The 27,124-nt window shown below is 36.4% G+C and overlaps 1 protein-coding gene across 1 annotated transcript in view; it reads right to left on the reverse strand.

The window, feature by feature from the left end:
• The window catches only part of LOC149088475 (band 4.1-like protein 4A), a 79,914-nt gene that overhangs the window by 9,817 nt on the left and 42,973 nt on the right, over positions 1 to 27,124 (reverse strand). Inside the window, exons 5-20 of the mRNA XM_089247627.1 lie at positions 25,338 to 25,435; positions 23,422 to 23,542; positions 20,894 to 20,981; positions 20,686 to 20,774; positions 19,667 to 19,730; positions 18,491 to 18,582; positions 17,125 to 17,196; positions 16,835 to 16,956; positions 15,267 to 15,348; positions 13,517 to 13,615; positions 12,699 to 12,830; positions 12,493 to 12,594; positions 10,726 to 10,791; positions 10,523 to 10,609; positions 8,232 to 8,276; positions 7,644 to 7,709 (exon numbers count right to left, since the gene is read on the reverse strand). Coding sequence (XP_089103753.1) covers positions 7,644 to 7,709; positions 8,232 to 8,276; positions 10,523 to 10,609; positions 10,726 to 10,791; positions 12,493 to 12,594; positions 12,699 to 12,830; positions 13,517 to 13,615; positions 15,267 to 15,348; positions 16,835 to 16,956; positions 17,125 to 17,196; positions 18,491 to 18,582; positions 19,667 to 19,730; positions 20,686 to 20,774; positions 20,894 to 20,981; positions 23,422 to 23,542; positions 25,338 to 25,435 — 1,425 coding nt within the window. The remainder of the gene's footprint in view (positions 1 to 7,643; positions 7,710 to 8,231; positions 8,277 to 10,522; positions 10,610 to 10,725; positions 10,792 to 12,492; positions 12,595 to 12,698; positions 12,831 to 13,516; positions 13,616 to 15,266; positions 15,349 to 16,834; positions 16,957 to 17,124; positions 17,197 to 18,490; positions 18,583 to 19,666; positions 19,731 to 20,685; positions 20,775 to 20,893; positions 20,982 to 23,421; positions 23,543 to 25,337; positions 25,436 to 27,124) is intronic.

The following is a 27,124-nucleotide window of genomic DNA, read 5'->3' on the forward strand; positions in this document are numbered from 1 at the left end:
CAACTTTTTTTGAGAGAAAAAAAGACTTATTTGTATAAATAAAATACATTCGACATAACAGAAACAACACAATACATAAACTACGCACAAACTGAATACAAGGATATGATCTCCAAAGGGACCTATATCCGTCCAGGGCAGATCCATGAAAATAACACCAAAACGTTTTCTTGTGGCAACACATTTTATATATACACGTGTGTGTGTGTGTGCACACACACATATTGGTTTGCCCCCATGGTTTTTTTAAGTATGTGTTTATTGGTTTCTCTTAAAAATTTTTGTACTATTTATGATACTCATACTTTCCCACATGTTTTAATCAGCTTTAAATTTCTTTAGGCATTCTTCATTTTTTATGTGTGGATCCAAGGTATTATAAATTTTTGGTCCTAAATAGATAAATTGTTTTTTATTGTAGTTTTACGAGGAAGAATGATTTAAAATTTGGTTCTGATATTTCTTTGAATTTGTCTTATTTTAAACCAATCTGTATTTCTGAATAGAAAGAGTAATAGTCTGTAAACATAAATTTTATGGACATTTGATCTGTAGTCATTTATTTGGATATTTGAGGGATGATGAGTATTAGGCCTGATTATATTTAAGCTTTTTGTTATTGTTTTATTTAGTAATTGAATATTACAGTCATAATCTCCTCCCCATACACAAATTCCATAATGAAGAGTGAACAGGATCCATGCATTGTAAATAATTATTAAAATTTTTTCTGATATAATATTTCGGAGATTATACATTCTTATATTTTATTCTATTGTTTATATAATTTCTATATGATTTTTCCATCTCAATTTGTGTGTGTGTATGTATTATTCCTAAATACTTGAAGGCTCCAGTCTTTTCTATTTGACAGCAATCACAGAGCTCATCCATACAATTTAGAGATTGATATCTTATCTGAAATGGAATGTCAACGTCATTTCTTTGAAGCTGGAATTTTATGTATTTTATTTTTGTGATGTTTAACTGGAGTTTATTTTTATAGAGCCAAACATTGAATTTGATTCAAGTCTTCTGTATATTGCTTTAATACTTGATTGTTTGGAGCCGATATGCTCAATTCAGCAGCATAATTTCCCATGCAGTTGCAAAGAATGAAAATATCATTTATATGTACTAAAAATGCCAATGGTCCTAAAATTGATCCCTGAAAAATTCCTTTTCTTATTATCTTATAATCACTTATTGTATTATTTATTTTAACAGCTTGCTTTGTTTTCAAGCTTGTTTAGCTTGTTAAGCTTCAACTTGTTTAGCCAGTTAAAAATTTTCCTTCCTTAAACCTGCATTGTAGTACTTTTTCATTAATATATCACAATCAATATTTTCAAAAGCTTTCTTTATATCTAAGAAAAGGGCTAAGTTTTTATGATTTTCAGTGTAGATATATTCAGAGAATTTTAAAATGGCCATTGCTGTATTCATATTTTTCAAAAAAAAAAAAAAAAAGCTGCAAACTCTAAAAATAACTGTCAAGAAAAACGACAATTGGATTTCTAACAACCGATTTGATTACTTTTGAGAATATGGGCAAAATCGAAATGGGGCAAAATTTTTTTATTTTTATTTTCAGTCAGATGGGTAGTGGTAACTAGAGTGAAGTGTAATTTATTGAACAATAGCATCATTGCAGGACTGTTGCTCTCTATGGCAAGATTTTTTCAACAGGGAAATCAACTTGGTAATGAGGCATTTTGTACTGCCACCCTCTTAAATTATCACTCCAGTCACTGTCAGTTTCCAAGATTGTTTCTCAAAACTTTTCACCAAACCTTAATATAGAGTTACACATGATTAAGTTATTCTAGTGATTAACTAAAGTTGATTCTGTTGAGAAAATTAGCAAAATCTATCAATACCATCAGTTTTTGATAGTCGCAGCTCAAGAATAGGGCAATCGGTTAACAGCATTACCAAATCCATGGTTAACACAGACATATAGTCACTTACAGGTAAAAAAAATTATTCTTTTCTTCCCCTCATTAAACCACTCAGCAATCCTATTTGACCAAAATATTTTTTATATCTTTAATCTTGTGAAAGAAAGCTAACTTTTTATCTATACTGAAACTGCAAGAAAATCTGTTTAAATTTTACCCCTTACACAAAACTACAAACCTACAAAAGCTATCCTGATGTCATCATATGTCATCAGCTAATTAACTTCTGTTCAAAGCCTGCCATTAGTCATTAGTTGTAGATAGCTTTTTTTACTGTTAAGTAGTATTTGTTAGAAAAGGTAACACAAGTGTAGTTTTGCCCCCCCCCCCCCAATTTTCTTCTACTCATAAAGATGTCAACTTATGATTTATTTTCACATTCATAATTTGCTTGTCTATCTTTCACCACTGAATAATTCTGGGTCATTTATGATGGTGTACCACCATGAATGTGGTCTCAAGGAACTTATTTAGAACCGCATGGTGATAACAATTATTAATTTACTCATCTGACTCCATGAATTGTCACTACTCAAGATCTTGATAATCAAATAATTAATTTATTAAAAACATAACTTCAGAACTGGTTAACATGTTAAAAAACTTATATAACTTAAAACGGATAACGGGGATACATAATGTAAAAAGTTAAATACTGGAAAAGAGAGAGAGTGTAAAGAGCGAGTCGTCAACCGTATTTTATACAACACTAGCGGTGACGTCACATCGACATAACACAAGGTGCGATGACGTTACAACATAAAAACGTAACATAAAACATTCACAGCGACACCTACAATACTCCCCCACGAGTCCGGAGGACGGTACATGAAAAATTATATCATTTCAGTACAAATCTAACTTTACGGCCGGACCTCGTGACGTAGGGCTTAGGTTCAGCAATAGAATCTGAAATTTTAGGATCATATTCATTATTGAACATATGAGCAGGTTTTAACCTATCTATTGAAATAGTTTTGACATCATTATTAATTTGAACTTTGAAAAATTTATCAGTCCTTGATAGAACTTTGTAAGGTCCTTGATATGGTTGCTGAAGAGGACGGCGAACGGAATCCACTCGGACGAAAACGTGTGATGATTTCGCCAGGTCCTTGTTGATGAACACCTTGGATGAACTATGGTGGCTAGAAGGAACTGGACGCAGTTCGGACATCGTTTTGCGAAGTCTCAGAACGAAATCTGAGCGAGACACATTCTGACTATGAGTTTCTGAAGAAATCGCATGGAAGACATAGAGTAGTACCATAGACCATTTCGGCTGGAGTGGAACTTATGTCCTCCTTGAAGCTGGAACGCACACCAAGCATTACCACTGGTAGGACGTCTACCCATCGTTCAGTAGCATGACACATTATGGCAGCTTTGAGTTGTCGATGGAACCTTTCAACAGCGCCATTGCTCTGTGGATGGTACGCTGTCGTGCGAATGCGATTAACACCAAGCAGTCGTGCTAGAGACGTGCAGAGTTCGGATTCGAACTGGGTTCCGCGGTCGGTGGTAAGCACTTCAGGAACACCAAAGCGTGCAATCCAGTTGGCGAAGAAGGCAGCAGCAACAGTCTCAGCAGTTTGGTCAGGAATTGGTATGGCCTCAGGCCAGCGAGAAAATCTGTCACAACACGTTAAGACATAACGGTTGTCTCTTGATGGAGGAAGAGGGCCGACTATATCCAAATGAATATGTGAGAATCTGGCTGAAGGTAGGCCAAACTCTCCTATAGGAGATTTAGTATGCCTTCCGACTTTAGAACGTTGGCAATGAAGACATGTTCTGCACCATTCTTTGCAGTCCTTGGTGAGAGACTTCCAAACGAATCGTTTGGATATCATTTCCACTGTTGCCTTGGCACCTGGATGGGATAAACTATGAATAGAATCAAACACTTGTCTTTGAAATGTTTTAGGAATGTAGGGTCGCACATTTTCAGTCGACACGTCACAGTAGAGTTTAACATCGGAATTAGTGAAAGTCATCGGTCTAAGCTCAAGACCGGTACCAGAATCGACAATCGATTGCAAATCAGCGTCTGCAGCCTGCGCGCTAGCCATCCCAGTAAAATCAATTACAGTAGGAACTTTAATTTCGGCTATGCGCGAAAGAGCATCAGCGACCGAATTTTGTTCGCCTGACACGTGTCTGATATCAGTCGAAAATTGACTTATGTAATCGAGATGTCTTATTTGGCGAGCGGAGCATTTCTCAGTTTTCTGAGTGAAGGCATATACCAGAGGACGATGGTCTGTGTACATGGAAAAGTTACGGCCTTCTATCATGTGACGAAAATATCGTACTGCTGAGTAAATGCCTAGAAGTTCACGATCGTACACACTGTACCTTTTCTCAGTTGCTGTGAGTTTACGTGAAAAAAATCCAAGTGGTTGGACTTGTTTTTTTACCACTTGATGTAAAACCGCTCCCAAAGACGTATCCGATGCATCGACTGTGAGCGTCAAAGGTGCATCTAGTACTGGGTGCGGTAAAAGGGCACAATCAGCGATCAATTTTTTGCACAATGAAAATGAATTTTTCGTTTCATCCGTCCAATTGATCGGCTTTAGATCTTTTTTGCGTTTCCCTTTCACGAGTTCATGTAAATTTGCCTGGGCATGAGCAGCACCTTTCAAAAATCTGTGGTAAAAATTAATCAAAGCGAGAAATCTTCTCAGCTCATCCACAGTTTTAGGCAAAGGATAATCAATTAATGCTTGAACTCTATCGGGAATGGGAGAAATCCCTTCACCATTGACAGTTACGCCCAAAAAATTGATTTCACGTTCACCAAAAACACATTTTTCAGGATTAATGACTAAATCATGATCGCTCAATCGTTGAAAAAGTTTTTTGAGATCACTTTTGTGACTTTCCTCATCAGCAGATGCGACGAGCAAATCGTCTAAGTACGCATAGACAAAATCTAGATCAGATAGAATACTGTCTATAAATCGCTGGAATGTCTGAGCAGCATTTCGCAGTCCAAAGGGCATGCGAATGTACTCGAAAAGTCCGTGAGGTGTGATTACTGCTGTTTTTTGAATATCTTTCGATTCGACATGAATTTGGTGATAGGCCTTTACGAGGTCTATCTTAGAAAAAATATATTTTCCTGCAAGACCAAATGAAAAATCTTGAATATGCGGTAGGGGATAACGATCGGGTACAGTTATGGCATTGAGTCTACGATAATCTCCACAAATCCGCCACTCACCATTCTTTTTGGGAACGAGATGGATTGGGCTCGCCCATGAACTTTTTGAGGGGCGAACGATGCCCTGCTTAATTAAGCTGTCGAACTCCTTTTTCACAGCTAAAAGTTTTTCAGGCGATAATCGCCGAGCCTTAGCAAAGACAGGAGGACCATTCGTTTCGATATGGTGAGTGACACAATGGGATTTGGGATCAAAATTGAGAATAGATCTTGGTAATTGAGGAAATGCTCCTAGCAATTTATGGTATGGAGATGTTCCGGAAATTATGGTCAGTCCTAAACTAGGTCCTGGACATTTTAGACCAGTAGTAGTCAAGGTAGTTAATTTGTCAATAAGACATTTGTTTTTTATATCTACCAGAAGTCCAAATTTTTCCAGAAAATCTGCTCCTAATATAGGATGCGAGACATCTGCCACAATAAATGCAAATGAAAATTTGCGCCGTAAGCCTAGATCTAACTCAAAGTGCTTGTTGCCATATGTGAGGATTTTTGATCCGTTGGCGGCAAAAAGACAAGATTGTTGCGGCTCGTTAATTTTCGTATAGCCCTTTGGATAACAACTAATAGCTGCACCACTGTCAACAAGGAAACGTAAGCCAGAATTTTTATCACAAACAAAAAGGCGACTTTGCCCCTGGAATTGACCTGCCGTCGCACTAACAGGGGGGCTAGTCAGTTTTCTGAATATTGACATGGTTGCACGCATTTATTGGCTTTTTGACCAAATTTTTTGTGGTACCAACATAAAAATCCTTTTTGTAAACGATCGTTAAATTTTTTGTTGCGTGAAGTTGATCGGCTGCGATCACTTCGGTTATCTCGACTTTGAGAACGAGTTCGAGAGAGCCTTTCGACTTGTTTAGTCAAATTTTCGATTTGGCTCTGCAATGATTCAAGAGTCGTGCTTGATGGACCTACACTAGATACAACTGAGTGTGAAGGAGAAGCCTCTATAATTTTATCAGCTATGACAGCCAATGATTTGAGTGGGTCATGGCACACCGAGAGAATTTGTTGTACATTTATTGGTAGCCGTTGTTTCCAAAGTGTGGCTAAAGCCTCATCGGAAACTTGATTCCCCGACAAATTTTGCATTTCATTCAAGAGCTGTGAAGGCTTTTTATCACCGAGTTGTAGCTCTTGAAATAGCAATTTCAATCTCGCAGATTCCGACTTTGCGAAACAACTCAAAACTCGATCTTTAAGAGTTAAGTAACAGTTTTCAGTGGGAGGAGAGCGAACCAGATTACTCACGTACGAAAGTACTTTTGCATCCAAAGCTGATACCACGCAGTGAAATTTCGTCAAATCTGCAGTGATTCCTGCGGTGATAAACTGACTTTCAAGTTGTAAAAACCATAAGTCAGGATCTGAATCCCAAAAAGGTGGTGCACGAAAAGCGACGCGAGCAATACCGGGTTCTCCAACCACGGTGTCAGATTTATCTGGCATTGTTTTGCAAAACAATTTTTTTTTTTTTTTTTTGAATTTAGTATAAATTTGAGATTGCACACAAATTTATCTACGGTAGATAATTTCAGTGAGATGGCCAGCGAACAAAACCGAAAACCGCGATCCACAACGAAAACCGAGACCGGCACGTGCCTCGAGAAAAGACCAAAAAAAACTTTCACTTACCGACTAAAAACTGTCCTTTTACAATACTTGGCAACGTTGACGACGGACACAATCGCTCTATAACTAGTTGACTTGGAGCAGCGATGAAAAAGATTTGAGCAGTCTTTCTGTAGTCACCGTCACAATCTGCGAGTCCGGTTTGACCAGTTGGAAGTCCGGTGAATCATTTTGTAAGTCCGGGTCTACCATTTTGTACCACCATGAATGTGGTCTCAAGGAACTTATTTAGAACCGCATGGTGATAACAATTATTAATTTACTCATCTGACTCCATGAATTGTCACTACTCAAGATCTTGATAATCAAATAATTAATTTATTAAAAACATAACTTCAGAACTGGTTAACATGTTAAAAAACTTATATAACTTAAAACGGATAACGGGGATACATAATGTAAAAAGTTAAATACTGGAAAAGAGAGAGAGTGTAAAGAGCGAGTCGTCAACCGTATTTTATACAACACTAGCGGTGACGTCACATCGACATAACACAAGGTGCGATGACGTTACAACATAAAAACGTAACATAAAACATTCACAGCGACACCTACAATGGTATAAAAAGGTTTCACTTCAATCCAGAGTTGCCCTTAGACGTGTGACAGGTGCAATGCATTCTGTATATTTTGTAATAATGTATAAATTTTTGCCATTCCAGTTTTCCCTTCGCCACAGAATATATAAAAATTGGGGCTAAGGGTCATGAAATTATTAATATATCATGGCCCTGCTATTATTCTCACACTAGTCTAGTAAGGGCGGCTCTGCTTTTGATCAACAAAATTTCACATGTTCATTTTCTTATACTTGCCTCTTGTGCCTCCTCCTATGACTGGATAAAATTTCTGACTCTGAATCCATGCCCGAATTCATGTACCTGTAAAGTTGAGTAAATATCGGTAAAGTTGAAAAAATCGATATAAGAATGGATCATGAAAGCTTTTGAGGCACATTTCCAATAAGATAGTACTCAACATTGCTGGATTAATAAGCTTGCACCTTTCAGATTTTGCACATTTGAATTTAATATTGTGTGAAAACTTTATTGTGAAAAAAATTTGAACAAAAAGTTACAATAATGCCAAGTTTAATGTGAAAAAAATTTTTCTTTTGAGTGTCACTATGTTCCCGGAATATAAATATCATAAATTTTCCTCATTATCTTATATAAAAAAAATGTTTATTTAAAGCATTCCCCAAATATAATTTTTTTTTCTATCACTCCCTTTTGTCCAGGAATTTCCATTTTCCTCATTGAACCCATAACTTAATCCAACTCTTAGGATCCTATATTACACCTATAGCTTCTACTGTCCCCCTGAACACTTTCATCGCTCACTTTAAGCAGAGCTGATTCAAATAAAGAAAAACAAATACAATGGTAAAACAAATCACATACCCACTCTTCCTTTGAGACAAATCTCTGACAACTGCACTTTGGAGCCTGAAATACATATTTTTGCTTTTTATTATACATCATGCTTCTGGCATGAGAGGGTGATATATATATATATATATATATTATAAAAGTAATTTTTATACTGATACAAAGATTGACACCAAAAAGGGGTAGTCTACGAAACTCAGGGCTATATAGTAAAGGCTGTTTCACCTCTTCGATGTTGTGCCTCGTCTCAGTGGGCTTGGTCTCTGAGGTGCTGTGTGATGGCATGGCCATACTACTTTTTTATAGCAGATGATATCAACATACGATTGAGAGGGATTTATTATTTGTGCAGAGGTGAGTTTGACAGCAGGCGCACATGGCCTGGACTTCTGTAGAGATCTCGAAAAACCCAACTCTACACTTTTATCTAACTTAAGGGGGCCCAATATTTTCTTCTGTGCCCCCTGGGTTTCAACCAACCTGAATGCGCTTCTGGTTTTAGTGCCTCAGGTATGTGCATGTAGTATTTTTATAACCCATTTATAATCTATAAACTAAGAAATGGATTAAATCCATTTGATCAGGATATGATGCAAGCATTTAAAGCTCTCTCTCAGGAACTTTCAGAATGTAACTTCTGCAAATATCAAGGGCAAACTATTGTTAGAAATAGCGACTTTTTAACATTGAACAAACTGATGAAAAATATATTTGAGGTTTTACACATTTTCTTTATTTTAAAAACACCTTTGTCATATTACAGAAAAAGAAAAGTAGAATGCTCAGCAATGTAAATGCTTAACCCTTTCTGGCACGTGCACGGTGTCTCCATAGTGAAACCACCTTTTCAAAATCCCATAAAAAAAAACAATATTGGCACAGAAATAATTTAAATCCCATTTACTAGCTTAAGATTTAGATTTTCTGTCAGAGATGGCAGCATCATACTGGTTTTATTTTGCAAGTGGTAAAAAAAATCCACTATTTTCTTTATTTTTATGATACCCGTTTTAAAATTTATTCCCTAATCAAAAAAAAATTTTTTTTTTTTTAAATTATGGATGGTTTTTTTTTATAGATTTTGCCCTATATTTGTTGAAATCAAGCCATTCAATAAACTTAATAGTTTAAAATCAAATGATGGAAGTTTTAAAAAGGTAGTTCCATAATGAGGATACTGCACACCTGAGATACCCCAAGTATCGTCAGTATGAAACCACCACTCTGAGATGAAGCTACCTTGCTTTTCCTTTTCTCCACTCATTCTTGTTTACTAGAAAATGGGTGACAGCAGCAATGGTGTTGAAACATCTGAGATTTGTATTTGTGGAAGAGTTTCAAGGGTTAGAATGGAAGATACAAATATGTTGTATTTTGTTTTTTGTATTTTTATTTTTTGTCTCGCACATAACCATTCCTTCATTCTAGTGGTTTTAGAATGGCTTGTTGACAAATACTTTCCATGCTCTCTCTCTCTACCATTTTAATTTTATTTTCTGGAATTCCTTTGGATTTAAGTTACCCCCTCCCCGAATATTGTACATTTATTACTTTTATTGGTGATAAAAAAAATTGGTGTCAATAAAATTCCTTTAGTACAGAGGAAACAATGTTATACTAATTTCAGAGCTTCCCTCCGATCTGGAGTCTAATGCATCTGATGATACCCCCAGATAAAGAAAATAAAACAATGCTTACTGCATGATGATAAAAAATGATGGTGATGGTATACACCCCCCCCCCCCCACCAATGCCTGAATCCTCGACAATTTCAGATGGTTCTGGACAAAAAAGCACGAACCAAAACCCAGATTTCAAGAAAGTGGGACCATCTCAGGAAATTCTATCAATGCCGGATACATCACCAATCTCGATGGCCTTTTTTTCCGTGCCACTGATAGAAAATTTGGCATTTCAAACATATTTATACACCACTCAAGAACGAAAATTTATACTGCCATCTCATTGATAGAGATGTACCAGCTATCAATACACTTTATGTTGATCATTTTGGCCTACAAAATCTGTGGGAAGGGAATTTTTTTAAACAAAATGTTGCTTTTCCTGTATTACACCCTAGGGAAGCTTTCAATGCTCTAGGTGGGCGGTGCCCCCGCAGTGCGACCACCTGTTGTTTGCTGGATTTTGATAAAAATAGAATAGTTGCAAAATACATTTACATAAATCCTATGTTCTGAATATATGAAGTTAATTTGGCCAAAAGTTTTTTCTATATAGTGTCAACAAAACTTCAAACTCTACCTGTCCAACACTATTTTTGTCATCCATAAATACTGACTTACCAAGCAGAAGTTTCTTGCTGCTTTTCAACCATTTTCCACTGAGCTTCTGAATTAGAAAATCTATTTCTACTACCAGAGCCATGCCTCCTAAGCAGAACAAAAATTACAAAATCATAAAATACAACAATAATACAAATTAAATAATATAACTAACTATACACAATGTGTGAATGTTCAAAAAAAAAATCAATAATGCATTTCACCTGTGTTTACGTCCTCTTTTCTTAGAGCACGAATCTGTACCACTCACATTCTCTGTGCTGTCAGTTCTGTGAAAATAACAAAACATAAATGACTCGCATGTGAAATACAAAACTCTGTGCAATTCACAATACATATTCTGTAAAAATGCAATCAAGTTTCTCTCTAATCATGTTACACACATTGAAGAACCCTTTAATATTTCATTAAGATGTTCATGAAAATATTTAAATTTTGAAAATGAATGACTTATATTACCATGAACTACTACTAAATGGTACATGCACCTCGTACACATTCTTCTGCAGAATTTAAGCATGAACTACAGTAGAACTCTAATTATCCAGATTTACCTGGATCCCTTTGAGGAAAAAAACAAAATCTGCTTCTTAAAAATATGTGAAAGTGGCTACAGAATTTTAAGGAAAGGCACAGTATCCAAGAGTCAGATGTATGTGGCGAGAAGATACCAGCAGAAAACTTTACACAGGCACTGGTTGACTAACGCCAGTGCCAAATGAGTAGCTATGGTGCACTTAGACCGATATGTTCAAGCAATGATAGTTTAAAACAGTATGTTTTCATATAGCCATTAAATTACATTACCCCTACTAAAGGCAAATTTCTTTAACAAAAAATCTTTTTCATGAATTATCTGACTATTCAGATAGGGCATGGTCCTAATTGATCCAGACAATTAGAGTTCTACTTTATCAGCAAAACCTATTGGTTTTTTTTTTCTATTGGTTCTCATTGCTTATGTTCTCCAAAATAGGAAAGAGGGCCCCCCCTCACAGCTGGCAGGAAACGAGCCCCCTGAACCCCCTCTTTAAAGCAACAGGTTTATGTTATCTATAAATATTATGTGGATTCAATAGATGGAAAGACATTGTTTTATGAAAATTCAGGGTGTCAAGTGGAAATAAAAAAGTTGTGTCACATGAAATATTTTGGCATTAAGATGTTTAATGTAGAATTAGGGCAGAAGATAATCATATAGATAAAAGAAATATAATCAGGATTCCACCGTAAGAGTATTAAACATTAAAGGACCGCACACATGCCGCTTCCCATCTCAGAGAGACATCAAAAACCATAGAGGAAGGTCTGTGAAGACTATTGCGTATTCCCAAATCATTTATTCTATATATATTTTGTTACTTTCTTAAAAACTTTCTCTCACCACCAAAAATGCTCATATTCAATCTTCCAGCGTATAGGTGAGAAAATGTTCTATGAATGCACGATTTTGGGCTCACAGACTCTTACTGAATTAGATATTGCATAAAAAACTTATATAGTTTCTTTCTTCAATTAACACTTAATAAAATGTTGCTTGACTGCAGGTGGCTGGATCTCACAGATACATCTTTTAATAGTTCTGGGGGGTGGGGGGGGGGGAATGGCCCCAGTGCGGAAGGTTGGCACAGTAGATAAACGAGTTGAAATAGGAAACTAGGGAGAAACTCAAGGAAATTTTTTCTTCCACTTGTGGGTAAATGAGCAATTTATGTGCGTGGGTCTCACAGACCCAACCAGGGCTGTCTTAAGAGCATCATGGGCCCCCGGGCCAATTGATTTTTCTGAGGCCCTACCAGGCAAATTCTCCAAAATTTGAACTAATTCTCATTTTTGTGAGGCCCCTCTTCTCCTGAGGCCCCCGGGCCGTGCCCGGGTGGGCCCATGCATTAAGACGGCACTGGACCCAACCTGTGAAACTCAACGATTAAGTATCTTTCAGAGAATTGCGTGACTAAAGAATTATTTACCTTGTTCTTCTATGACTTCCTCTTGAAGATCTTGAGCCTCTTGAATACCTGGATGACTTTGAAATATCACTCTCATTATCTGAGTATCTTTTACTTCTGTGTCTGGAAAAGGTGAATAAAAATAATCAAGAAATCCATGAAATTTTACATAGAGTGATTTACCATAATCAGTCAATTTTTGTATTTTAGTAGTTCTGAATATATACCTGCTCCTTCTGTAGTCAGAAGACATCTCACTATCAACTGACGATCTTCGGCGGGAGTGGGATCGACGGCGCCTCCTCTCTGAACCATGAGAGGAACATAATGACTGACGACTAGAGTTTGAAAATAGCCCCCTGCAAATATAATGTAGGAACTTTAAACTTGGGGTAAATTATTAAAAAAAAGAAAAGGTAATTATATAGAAGATAAATTTATTATATTCCTCATAGCTTGAGTATGTGCTACACCAGTGGTGCCTATATAATGATTCACATGCAATCAGAGGAACATATCATTATAAAGGACTTATCGTTATAGATGGAATATATTAACTATGAAAAATGAATTGGAACTAGAGAGTAATACAGTAGAATCACTTGATAATGGACAACCCTTGGGATAGAAGATTTTATCTGCTATTGAGAAGTGTTCATAAATGGCTAGTAAAATACACTGAGGCCCGTCAACATGTCAGGACGGCCAGAGAAACAAAAAAGACCTGATCTGTCCCGGGAAATACGGGACGTATGGTCATTTTTCCAATGCAAGGGCATGACATGACAAAATTAGTTGTCTGTGGCGCTAGCCGTAATTTAAAAAAGTGTCTGTTACTCCACTAACAGGGAGTGTCCATTATGGGAGGTTCTACTGCATTGATTAGTGAGGGTATTAGCAATTGTTATAGAGGATATTGCTATAAATCATTTTTACTGAACTGCAATTTTAATGAAATGTTTTTCCACAGATATCTATGCAAATCTTAGATATTTTAATATTTTTTTGATAAAGTATGTTTCAGAATATAATTTTGAAGCTTCACCTTTGATTAGGATCTTCCCAAGGAGCCATTTTATGACCATTTGATGAATCTGTACAAGACAACTGAGCAGGTGTTGAAATGGATCTGTATAATGGAGCACTGCAATGTGAAAAGAAAGAAACGTTTTCTATACTCCAAGCAATTAAAAATAAGAAATGCCATAAAGAAGGCCTTAACAAATCATTAAAGAAAAATAAAATAGAAAACATCAGCAGTCAAATTTCTCAAGCTGCATCCACACTCATAGACAAAACCATATGCGTTTGTCCATAGAGGAAGAGATTTTGTCTGTAGACAAATACGAACACATCACAAATTAATCTACCAACTTTATCACGCCTACAATTACATTCAATCTACAGGACACCATGAGAAGGGAGGTTGTTTTGCTCATGCAGTACTTATTTTAAATGAACAAAAAAAAAAGGTATATTGAAAATAAAGGTGGACATGGAATGTTTCATCTGATGTCCCTACATTTGAAATCCATATTCTTGAAAGCCTGAAACAAAAAAATGTTCCAATTTTTGAAATTTCACGATTACGAAAACTACTTTTTCTACTTTTTTTGGACTTGGTGTCGCTTTTCCATGCCAATGCACATTTAGTTGTGTCCTCAGCTCAAACCTAGTACTCACACAAGGAAAATCTTGAGGGAAAAACATACATGTTTTTTTTAGTTGTGATGGCAACATCGAACGAATATAAAATTATATACCTGTACAGTCGCCCCCCCCCGTATTCGCGGGGGTTACGTTCCGGGGGTGGCCGCGAATAACCAAAACCATAGTTTTCTTCTTGTATATCTCGTTTATTGAACATCATGGGAAAGAGCAGGGTGACGCAGAGGATAGAACAAAATCTAAAAGAGGGTGCAGCGATTGTTGGCGATGTTTTCTGAAAGAACATTGTGATTTCTGTTTGTCGTATCTTCTTCATATGATCAAGTATGTTGTAATATGATGACAAGGCTTCCTCTACCAATTTTTCTAAATGTGAAGAGCGTACCATATGGGGATCTGTGCCATGAAAATAATCCATTGCTGATTTGAACGATCGAAGCCTTTCCGCTATGTTACTCATGGTGAACCTGTCTTCTACTTCATCTTGATCTTGATCTGGTACCGCTTCAGTTTCAGGAGCAGTCAACCTGCATTAATTCCTCCTCGGTCAACACCTCTGAATTGCTATTAATTTAGCTGTTCGACTTCCTCTATATCCATATCATTGAACCCTTCTCCACCCACCCGTTTCGCTAACGTGGCAATGTCTTTTATAGTCTCTTCAATTTACTCTAGAAGTGGTTGTATTCTTTAGTGCACATTGTGGCAAAAGGTTAATCCAACCCAAGAGGACTGTTTCTCTCTTGGGGGCTGCCACGGCTCTGGTGATGACAGTAATGTCATTAGCGAGCCATTCTAAACAACTAAAATTCTATGCACAACTAAAATTTTGTAAACAAAACACATGAATGACGGTTTTTGAGAGTTGAAAAAAAAAATCCAATAAAGGAAAAAAACCGCGAATACGGGGGGCCGACTGTATAAATAAATATGGTGATGCAATCTGATATTCAAATATTTATTTTTGGTTTTTACCAAAGAAATTTAAAATAAGTAAAACACGATTCCTTGTGCACATAAATTTAATTTGATATTTAGTTATAACTCAATTTGTCAAAATTTTAAGAACCGAACAAATTCCATATTAAATGATGGAATCTGCCTAAGGAAAATGGAATCAAACTTACGATGAGCAAGTTCTTGAAACAGCAAGGTCATCTTTTGCCTTATGCCTCAAACTTAATCTCAGATCCTCATTCATTTGTACAGCTGAATGAAAAAGTAAAAATTAAGATCTTTTCAAAAATAATTTTAAGCTATTGTTTTATTGTGCAACATAAACTTAATCATCTTGAGCATCACTTCACATAAATATCAATGGAATTCTTAGAGATGTGAAAATAAGAAAAGATAAAAAATATTGAAAATAGACGGTACAACCAGCAAAAAATAATATTGTCTCGGAAATGAATATGTTACAGCTAAACATTCCAAGTGCAAAGACATGTCAAAAATGGTGTTTTAATCAGTTAAATGTGGAGTTGCCAACTGCTATGGTTTGTCCGCAGTTTCTATGGATGGTAGCACTCAACTATAGAGTTACGGGAAGTATTATCAACGCTGCTGAAATTGCTTTTCTTCTTTAGATTTTTTTTTTAAAGAGATTATACTTCTGTGAGGTAATAATTATACTAAGGCCCAGTAGTAGTACAAATTGACAAGACACCCCCCCTTCCTCCTCAAGTTACTGTAGCATTTGGTTTTGCAAGTTGCAACAAGTTTAAAACCCACTCGGTCTACCAGAATATTTCTTAATACAGTTGAATCCAGGTATAATGAATCGGAGGGAACAGACAATTTTATTTGTTAAATAGAGGAAATTGTTAAATCGAAGTCAAATTGATCAGGAGCATAAATACACTCTAAACTGAAAATTTTAATAGCAATTTACTTTAGGGCTGCTGTTACAACACATTTCTGACAACAATTGATAAAAATATCTAAACTTAAGAACAGATCAGGATGCATTAAAAATTGCTTGATAAAAGTTTGTTTGGTACGTTCAATATTTTTTATCAAATTTTGTCAAAATTGTCAATTTTTTCCAACCCAAAAATGCTTCCTTTTCAGATGGCCTGCCATTCTTTGTTTGACAAGACAAAGAACAAACTTGAAGTAACTTTATTTCTTTAGTGAAATCTGAACATGGGAACAGCACCATGTTTTTGGAACGGTACACAATTGGCCACTGAAACATTACAAAGCGCACTCTAAATGGCTTTATTGCTTCCTTTACTCAAAAAAACAACAGATTCTTTCCCCTCTTCTATCTCCAAAGAAGAGCTGAAGGTGAAATCCTAAGAAGTCAAATCTTCAGATTGTGGTTTTGGGTGATGAGAAATACAAAAAAAGTTAAGGATATTTCGAAAACAAAATTTTTATATTGAAGATTTTATTTGTTGAATCAGGGGTTTATCTTAACTTCCAACTGAGGAATAAGTTGAATCTGAGCTCATTATGTTCAGAGTTTAACTGTACTTGCACTCACTAATGAAAGAGAAATGGCGATAAGAAGACTACACAGCACATATCTACAAGAAGTTCCTTAACTCCCCACAGTTCGCTCACCAAACTCTTGCCAAAAGACAGTTAAAATGATTTTAGTGCAATAAAAATAATTATACGTGAAAAAAAAACATGACAATATGAATACAAAGAATCAAGAAAGCTTTTCAATGCAAAAATAATCAATCACCTTCGGCCCCATCTGGTTCACCATGACGTTTTGGATACCTCCGACTTGGAACTCTAGTGAATGTTGGTGGAGACCTTTTAAGACATTTCATATCCGCTTTGATCTGTTGTTCAGTTCTTCCACTTCAGGAAAAATATAAATTAAAAAAATTCACTTATATTTTTTATGAAAAAAATTATTCTCAGATCTATACAAGTGAAACTGATAGACGTTCCAAGAAAACTATTTTCTTAGCCACAAACTTTGTCATATGCTATTCCATTTTGAAGTTGCATTTCAAAAGTGATTACCTGTAGCGATGTTTTGATCCAAGCTTGAAAATATTAACAGGAAGACCAGAAATATCCTTCACCTGAGTCAACCTAAACATTAAAAAACTAATTAATTTTGCCTAAGAATGATGTCATTCTCTGCTATCCATGCAAAAGTTTTTATCAGCTGGCTGATGCAAAGATGAATTAGGAAAGAGAAAATTCAACTGCCCTTGTGAGCTTTGGCCTGAATTAGGTCCGACCGTCCATGTATGTTCAGTGCACATGAGCTCTAAGGAAAGATTAATATATTCATAGCCTTTGTAGTCTAGTGCGATCACCATACAAGTGAGAAGATGTGGGTTTGATTTCCCGCAAGGGCAGTTGAATTTCCTATCTTTCTTCATTCATCTTTGCATCAGCCAGCCATTAAAAACCTTTGTACCAATTAATTTTAGAAATTTGTTATTTGAATGTCAAGCAGTTCATTTATTCTTGTATGTAGAGAAATCTTGATGCGCTTCACAATGAGAAAAGCTGGTGTGTAAATGGCTACTTTCCCAGCTCATATGTAGACCCAGACCACTCGCACCACGTATGCGATCCTGAGTATCCATGGCACCAGAGTTGATTCGTTTGTCCCGCCCAGGCCATGGTCAAGAAGCTGAATAGTACGATTATGAGTTGGAGTGGATGAGAAAAGCTAGTGGAGGCAAAGAAATGTAGACTAAAACCATTTTGATCCATCCTGGAAAAAGTTTTGTTAAAGTTGCATCCTAATGATGATTCCTGACAGATTTTGTCTATCAAATAATCATAACTCAAGCAGATGATTTCAAATTCTATTAAAAATTTAGAATTTAAAAATTAATTCATTCAGCATGGCAGGACGCTCTGCTATTGTGGATGTGCAGTGACCAATTGACATGATTTTAATGAATAACTGTTGAAGTGTTAATATTTTATCGATCGTCATCTTATGTAATTTTGAAGATTTTTTGGATAAAAAGGTGTTCCTGAGATGCCCATGTTCGCAATGGCCGGTATTGCTATTAGGTGATGCAGTCTTGGTGCCTCTCGGCTCCAAAATTAATTTATTGTTACATTTTTTTAAGTGGAGCCTCTATTAACCATATACAAGCCAGGGCTAAATCAAAACTAATTAGTCATATACACCTTTGACTGTAGCAGCGCAGTGCATGAAAGTTAAAAAAAATCCACTGAAACTGGTGATTCAAAATATTTTTATATACCATTCATATAATTACCATCATATAAACGAAGGTTGATTCTCATTTATTCTATTACTGCTGGTTAATCAAGGTTCTACCACATTTGTTTAACATTGTTGAAAGTATAACTAAATATGAGAGAATTATCAAAAATAATGAGAAAAAAATTTTACCGGAAAAAAGAATGGTGCTCTACACAACACTTCCAAAGATGTTTACTAGCTTCTTTTGATCGAAGTTCAAATGCATAGGTGTTTTCTTCATTCTGTCATTTCAAAAAAAAAAAAAAAAAATACATATTTCTATAGCACAGTAAAATTAGTATTCTTTAGATCAGTGGGTGCATAACCTTTCGAATCCGCGGGCCAGAAATTTGTATGCATGGGGTTAACAGGAGAATCGCTCAAGGCATGAATGCGAGCCGTTCCCCCATTCAAAAAAGTCTCTCCACCGAAGAGCCAGCAGACACATTCAACATTACACTTATACAACACTAGCTTACCCGTCGCACATTGCTGCGATCTCAGAAGAAAGGAAATGAAGTTAAAACTATGCCAGAAACCTTCGCGGGAGTGTACTCAACAACTTCCCAAAGTTTCATGGTGATCGGATGAATGGTGTAGTAATGCATAAAGGACAAACAGACATACATTTGTTTTCATATATATAGATGAAATTTCAATCTTTTACCATCTTCACTTCAAAATATGGAACAAAGATGACAGCTCAGCAAGGACACGAAACAAGCACAACTCTAACAACATAAATATGTTAGGGCCATGCATACACATACATTCGTACATATAAAATTTCCAATTTCAACGTTTCGTTATCCCAATTTTCTTCATAAAATGATATTTTTTTCTTGTTTTCACCGAGCTTTACTGGAAAATTGAAAAACAAGAATTAAGATTATCTTCATCTTCATGGCAAAATGCCTTTGACAATTTTTGTGGCCGTAATTGGCATGCTTAAAACATTTTTTTTTTGGCTATGTCAACCTTACTATTTGCTTTGATAACTTTTTTTGATAATTGGTGATATCCAGCGTAAATCCTGATTTCCCGTATTTTTATGAAGGAAATATGGTCAACCTAGGCTTTTAACATATTGTGTGTATTGACCATTTTCTTTTTAGAACACCTTTCACAGGCCAGATGTTGTGCACCCCTGCTTCAGATCATGGGTTCACACACTTTCACTTCGCGAGCTAATTTAACTCATTCAAGATTGTTATCTGACCAACAAATCAATTTCAATAGTATTTGGTTGTTTCAGAACACAATACAATAAATTCTTTGCAATATCTTATAAATTTTCAAGAAAATAAAAGGAAAAATCAAACTTACTATTTTATTTCTGACCCTAAGCATAAAATATCTCCCTTTGAAATAAGCTTTGGTTATTCTGGGCCTAAAAGAACATTTTAAGATTAATATGAAAAAATATACTCTTTACAGCACCATTATGGACAATAGGAAGGAATTTTTTAATTATGAAGGAATTTTTTTTTTAAATGTAAATAATTTTTTTTCTGGTACAGAGCATACGATAGGATATTACATTCTACTGTACTCAAGAACAATTGAATAAGTACTATGGGTAGCCCCCGACAAAATTGATGCAAACAGCACTCCCACAATGAAAAGGTGCTACTCATAGGAGCAGTCATAATTTAATGCATTATTGATAAGACAAAGGAATCTAAGTGCATAGACAAATAGTTTGGGCGTGGCATACAGGTCTATACATCTCAAGTCATGCAGGCACTAAGATGCTCATGTGCTCCAGTGTCAAGGGTCTTTCATGAGTAAATCTATTTCGGTACAAGAATTCCTGCCAGAGAACTGACGTGGTTTACAGCTTGTGGATGAGTGGGGTCAATATCAGCTAGCTCGCATGGTAACAGTGTATAAATAGACAGTGCAACAAATCACCAAGCAATTTAACAATGGTGCACCAAAACGTGTAAGCAGCTACTCCACCCAGAACCATCTACTACAATAGAGAAGCCTTTCAAAGACAGAAGCCTGGGGGGACCCCTGCACAGGAGTAGCCAAAAGAATGTTCTAGCACATGAATGATCAAGAAATTATGCTGGAATACGAGATAGAGGCGTATTTACAGGAGCAGGAGGCAAGCAGGCTATAGAGTCTGATGGTAAATTTGAGAAAATGAAGTCAAGAAAATCAGACTAGAATAACAGGAGGGCAGCAAAACTGTAAATCTGCATCTGTATATAAACAAAGTGACAGTCATAAAGATATTTTGTGTGTGTATGATGATTATATATATATATCAAGTAAATATCTGAACCTGAAACACATAAAAGCAATTGTTTAGCTGTCATCAGATGCGTTTTACTTACCAGAAATAGTTGCTAACTTTGGCATTGTTCTTCATGATGACAATCCCACTCGGAGTCAAGCAAAGGCAATACTCCACTTTATCTTCACCCTTGGATAAGAATTAAAATAAAATAGAGGTTTTGACTGATCAAGACAGAATTTCACATGCATCGCAAAAAAAAAAGAAAGAAAAGAAAATTTAACCAGACAAAATACGAGAATTCTCACCATAACTATATGTAAATCAACTCCATACATGTCTAGCCACCGAACTTTCTCGAGAAATATCATCTCAACAGCTGATGGTACTTTCCCGCTAGAATTAAAAAAATAAAAATGAGACAAAACTAAATGGTTTACGATTTACAATTTTATGAAGTTCAATTTGAAAATAGAAGTGAATAGCTATGAACTTTGAAGAATGAGAATTAAAAGATTTTTCACATGGATGCAAATTCTGAATAAAATAAATAAAAAAGGGAAAAATAAAATAGAAAAGGGACTTTTGGAAAACAATGTAAATGTGATAAATCTGGTTATTATACATGAATCGTTTTGGTAAGTTTGATGTATTTATTTAAAAAAAAAATTATCATATTTACTAGTGATTATACATAGTACCCAAGCGACATTGATAAATTCAAAAAATACTAAAAAATTATCACTTTTACTGGAGGAAGTGAATAAATACCCCAAGCATTGCGCCCTTGGTATATAACAGGATAAATCATATAGCATATCAATCTATATGTGATAATTCATACATGTATTGCATCATTATATCGGGGAATGATTGCAAAATTTGTTACTATATTGAGATCCGGCTGCATTCATTACACATACTAAACTCATTTGGAATTTTTTTCGTATTTATCAAATTCACCAGTTACACTACCGTGTTATGCATAATCACTGATAAAGGCAATCAATATCAAGTAGGCCTATTTGTTGAATTTACCACACTTGGTAATTATGCATAATCACTGGTAAAAGTAAAATTTTTTTAGCATCAATCAAATTTACCAACATCACTTGGGTATTGTGCATATTTGCCGGTAAAAAATGTTATATTCATCCAACTTACCAAGACATAGTTAAGTATGCATAATAACCAGTTACTGTGTATAATAACAGATTTATCACATTTACTGTAACAAAGATTTTTCATTAAGAAAAGTAAAACTAAAAATTTTTCCTGTTTGTAAAAATGTGACGTCGCCAATTAACACAAAGTATCGCCAAGCCAGACGTTGAGTTACCTTTCATTACTACATCAAAATCAAATCATGCCAACAAAAAAAATCTTTATTGGGCCCATAAGGAGACATACACACCTAACGAGACATATGAGCAAAGCATATACAAGTCATCCTGTAAATTTTGAAAGTTGAAAGGCTGAATTGACACTGGCCATTTGTCAAATTTTGTTTTTCCCCTCACGAAAATGAATTTTTTTTTGTAATTTTATGCAATGGCAAAAATTTACATCATGGTTGTAATGTCATTTTGGGGACTAAAAATAAAAGATTTGTTTTTTCGGGCAATTCTTTGGCCATAATTTTTTGTCCCAATAGTGGGGATTTTTTTTCTCAAAATAATAGTAAAAATTTAAGAGATATAAGCATTTTTTGGGAGTCCGAGATAAGAAGTAGAAATTTGGGATCCTCCAGGAAAATCTGAGGGACTTGAAAGCTATGGAAGTGGTTAGTATGCAGTAGAAGTTCTTGTCAGGGCCGCAACTAGATACTTTGTCACCCGGGACAAGCTGGAATTTTGGAGCCCCTTGGAAGAAGCAGTTAAAGGGTGAATTCGGCATCTTCTGGTTCAGCACCCGCGGCACCAGACCCCCCAGTTGTGGCCCTGGTTCTTGCTTTCTTGTATAATAGATTTAAAATTGACCCATCACACAAGCAGAGAATACATAGAGCAAAGGATTTTTGTATGTGTCCATGTCCAGTTCAGGCAAGTAATTTAATAGGGAACTCAATTTTAACGTAATTTCAAGCAGTCAAGCATTTTTGTTTCGACTGAGTATCTTACTCGCACATATAATCAAGAAACTGGAGTTTACAAGGTCACCGCATGCACATAGTTAACCTACTTAATCAAAACACTGTTTATATCAAGGGGGCTCAATCGTTAGGAGAGTGCGGGTCACTTCAGTGACTTGAAGACATGTCACAGGCCACTAAGTAATCTGTTAATGTGCCATGAGTCACTTGAGTGATCTTTAAATATGCAGCAAATCACCTAAGTCATGTGAAAATGTGTCGTGGGCCACTTGTACGATCTAGAACTGTGGTCTGGAACTGCACCGTGGGCTCCTTAAGTGCTCTGGAACTATGCCGCAAGTTATTTAAGTGATCTTTCAATCCGTGTTTCACTTGAGTAATGTAAAACTATACCATGAACGACTCGAGAAATTTGGAAATGTGTAGCGGGCTGCCTTTGGGGGAGGCTGTGCCGCGGGTCACTCAAGTGATCTGTAAATGTGCCATGGGCCATTAAAGTACTCTGTAAATGTGATGGCCATTAAAGTGCTGTGTAACTAAGTGGCGTGATGCTGAGTGATCTGTATATGTGCCACTTCGTTCATCTTTACAAAATTAGGTTTGGGATAACGGGCCACATGTAGTCAGTAGATCATGGGTTTCAGCACATATGGTTTAGGCCTACATGCTCTGAACACACTTGAAATTAAGTTACAATTTGGTTGATTAAATCATTTAACCTGTATAAAAAAACTTACTACTAACCTGAGTGATTTATGAATTCCGGCAACTTTCTCCTCCAACTCAGGTGTCTGAGTCGGAAGGAAACGGAATTCGGAAACGTAGTGCCTGTCATGTCGCCTCGGGTCATAATCACCAAGTTCAGCTAAAAAAAAAAAAAGACATCCTTATTGAAAATGAAATATTTCATAATGTTTGGGGATGAATGTTAAATGGAAAAATATTTTAAAAAATCACTAACGAAAAATTGACTCATAATTTAAAGATCGATTTGAAATCACTGCAATGATATTAAGGTATAACATGCCCAAAATCGCCTTCCAATCTATTTTTAAACATTGACCTAGTTTTGTCCTTTCTCAAAGATGTCATTGTAAACTCTCCCCCCCCCCCCTCGTGCTCAGGCATGGATCTATGGGGGTCATTCCCCAAACAAAATGTGATGATTCATGAAACTTTTGAAACCTCTATCATAATATTGCATTCAATCAATCCACTGAAAAAATTACCTGTATCAACGTTTTTGATTAAATAACAAATTCAAGAAAACTTAAATTAAAAAAACGGGGAAAAAAACCAGGACATTTTCTCGAAAAAGTCGAGATGGAGGGGAAAAAACAGAAAAACTAGGACAAATTGTGAGACGTATGGTCACAATATTTACCAACTATAATTTTTTAAATCAACCCTCCCAACAAGCTCTAGATTCTCCCATGCCTGTAGCAAATAGAATAAATGTAACTCAACCCCTTAACTAGATTATATCATATACTAATTTTAAAACAATATACAATAAAACCCCTCTTTTGAGGGAAAAAGAACTTGACCATAAAAGAGGGATGATCGTCAATCACGGGTTTGAAACGTATACTTTTATTATACAAGAGGAAATTATTATCCGGCCGTAAAAGAGGGGTAAGGGTATATATACTCTTTGTTGTACAAAGCATGCAAAACCCCAAAATTAATTTCGTAAGCAACAATTTCATAAGTGGGGCTGTGCCAAATTTGGCAATTATTTTTGTCACCAATTGATTTCCTTTGAGCTTTAGCTCTTTCAAAGGTTTTCATTGGTGCCCCCCCCCCTCCCAACAATGTTTTTCAAGCATTAACATGATATATTTATCTATATTTTAATTTATATTTTTTGTTATCACTAGCATCTTAAGCCTCATTATTGTGTTCATCATCACTGAAATTAATTTAGGCCAAAACCCTGTTCGCCATCTGGCATCCTTTGCTTTGGAATTTCACAATTTTTTACGGATGAGAGCATTCTTATTCATTCAAACGAAATAACGCTTGTTATATTGGCTTTCTTTCTCTCAAACCGAGCACAACTCAGGTCTATCACCATTTATGGGCGATTTACTACCTAGTGAGTTGTGGCGGAGGTGTAACTGTGTGTGTACCTAACAGTCCGAGTACATATGTAGTGTTGTATTTGATTTTTCAGTGCTGTCATCTATATTTCAGAAGTGAAGTGAGTGATGTGTTACGATTGAATTTGTACTGTTTGTAGGTCTGTTGCTCCCTGTGGCGAGACTTTTTAACGGGGAGATCGGCTCGCATTCGCGCCTTGAGGCTGGGAACCACAGAAAAGCTTGTTATTGACTGAATTCAACCAAGAAATTCGGTTGCCATTGGGTTCGCCAGAATAAGAATTCAGAGTCCAAATGTAATGGGTTGGTGAGTCTTGTCGCCAATACTTACTTCATTGGTTCTAGAATTCCTACTTACGATGTTCTAGCTGACCGAAAAAGAAGTGCAGAATTTCTCTTTCTTCGACAGGCATCTTGATTTTCAAGGTACTGAAGATATTTTCCCAGGAAACTTGTAATCTCAAATACAAGAAATTGCCAATGGTCGTCAAAAAATGATGCCAAAGATTAACAAAACCGGTAATAACGACAGATATCTTAGAAACCACCCATGCTTACCTTGAAGAGATAACGCAAAGAGTTCGGCCCCGAGCTCGAATGACACTGGCAACCGACCCTGGAGAATGTCCTGTTTGACTTGTAACACAAACTGGTACCTGCAAAACAGTGAAATTTCAAACCATCAGCACGAATAAACGAAACAACCACCGTGCTTTTCATAACACTCAGATTTTTGAACCATTAGCACTTGTAAACACGATAATCTCACCCTGCTTTACATAACGCTCCTAAACACTTCAAAATTTAAAACCACTGCAGACAGTCTCGGGACTCGTTTTCCGATTAAATTACGCTGGGCTATCCGCTGCAATTAGTGGGAGTTTGTTTCAGGAATTACTTACCCAGCTCAAGTTTGTAGCTCAGGAGCATCGTAGGATCGAAGAAAATATAATTTTGAGAAATGTCGTCTGCTGTTGATGTTAAAGAAACATTCTGACTATACTTCATCTAGAAAAATACGGTATTCGATCAGCTGACACAAATATTTCCAACATGACGGAGATATAAGGTGACCATACGTCACGTATTTCCCGGGACAGTCACGGTTTTTTTGCTTTCCTGGCCGTCCTGACTTTTTCACAACTTTGCCACAAAAGTGGCAAGAGTTTTCCCATTTTTCACACGGGATACACAATTACATGATACTTCGGGGAGCACCGTGGTGCTCGCGAGCAACGGGTTGAATATGCCTGCCCTAGGGTGATGTGTTGAGAGGTGAGGTTTCATTTGTTGTGTAGGTTCAATGGATCGTCCTGTATTTTACGCAGACCACTTTTTCCTCATATTATTCGGCTTCTGAGAGGGATGATCACCTACCTTCGCTCTGGATTTGAGCCCAGTCCAGGGTTTTAGAGAAGCCACGAGAAGAAAATATGGTCCGATGGGGTGGAGTCATGAACTGAAGGTTGAGAAACACCAATCTACATATTTCAAATTGACAGCTCACCGAGGAAAATGTGTTCCTTAGTCTCCCCTCCCTTTTAGGAATCTGGAAACCTCCTGTTATTATCCACAATTTCAGAAAGCATTCACATTTAACCCCTCTCTGCCAGGCTGAATTCATAGGAGCCGTTCTAGTATTACGTCAGCAGATTATTAGCCATTTTTTACTTCCTCCCCCCCGTCAGCAAAAGCCAGCGAAACTCTGGCCCTCTTCACCCCTATTATCAGCAAAATAGCTCTATCCCGCCTTTCCTGACGCATATTGGGACCAGAGGCTATTCCTCCCCCTCCTCCAGACGATCAAAAAAATTTTTGATGAAAAAGTATTTGAAAAAAATTAAAATTTGGGATTTTTGGGAAGAAAATAACTTTGTTATTATAATCGATTTCTGTTAATTTCAATGCCATTTTGAAGGTTAAGAATTCAAAATTTCTCTTCAAGAAATCCATTGCGATTCATCCTGTAAGCCATATATGCTAAACCTGTAGCCCACCACCTCAAACCTAATTTTGTAAAAACGAACTAAGCGGCATATTTACAGATCGCTTAAGTGACCCGTGGCACAATTCCAGAGTATTCAAGCAGCCAGTGACACATTCCCAGATCACTCAAGTAGGCCCATGGCACATTGACAGATCACTTTTAAGCTGCACCCGCAGTGCCGTTCTACATCACTCACGTTACCCGCGGAACATTCCCAGATTACTTAAGATCCGCGGCATAATCACGGATCACTTGAGTGACTTGCGGCACATTACTAGAGCACTTGAGCAACCCGGAAACATTTCCAGATCACTTGAAGGATCCGCGGAACATTTAGAGATCACTAACGTGGCTAGAG

This window comes from Pholcus phalangioides, unplaced genomic scaffold (genome assembly GCF_987345545.1).
Source record: "Pholcus phalangioides strain wild (caught in Gottingen) unplaced genomic scaffold, Ppha-v1.0 ptg000003l_1, whole genome shotgun sequence".
Lineage (NCBI taxonomy): Eukaryota > Metazoa > Arthropoda > Arachnida > Araneae > Pholcidae > Pholcus > Pholcus phalangioides.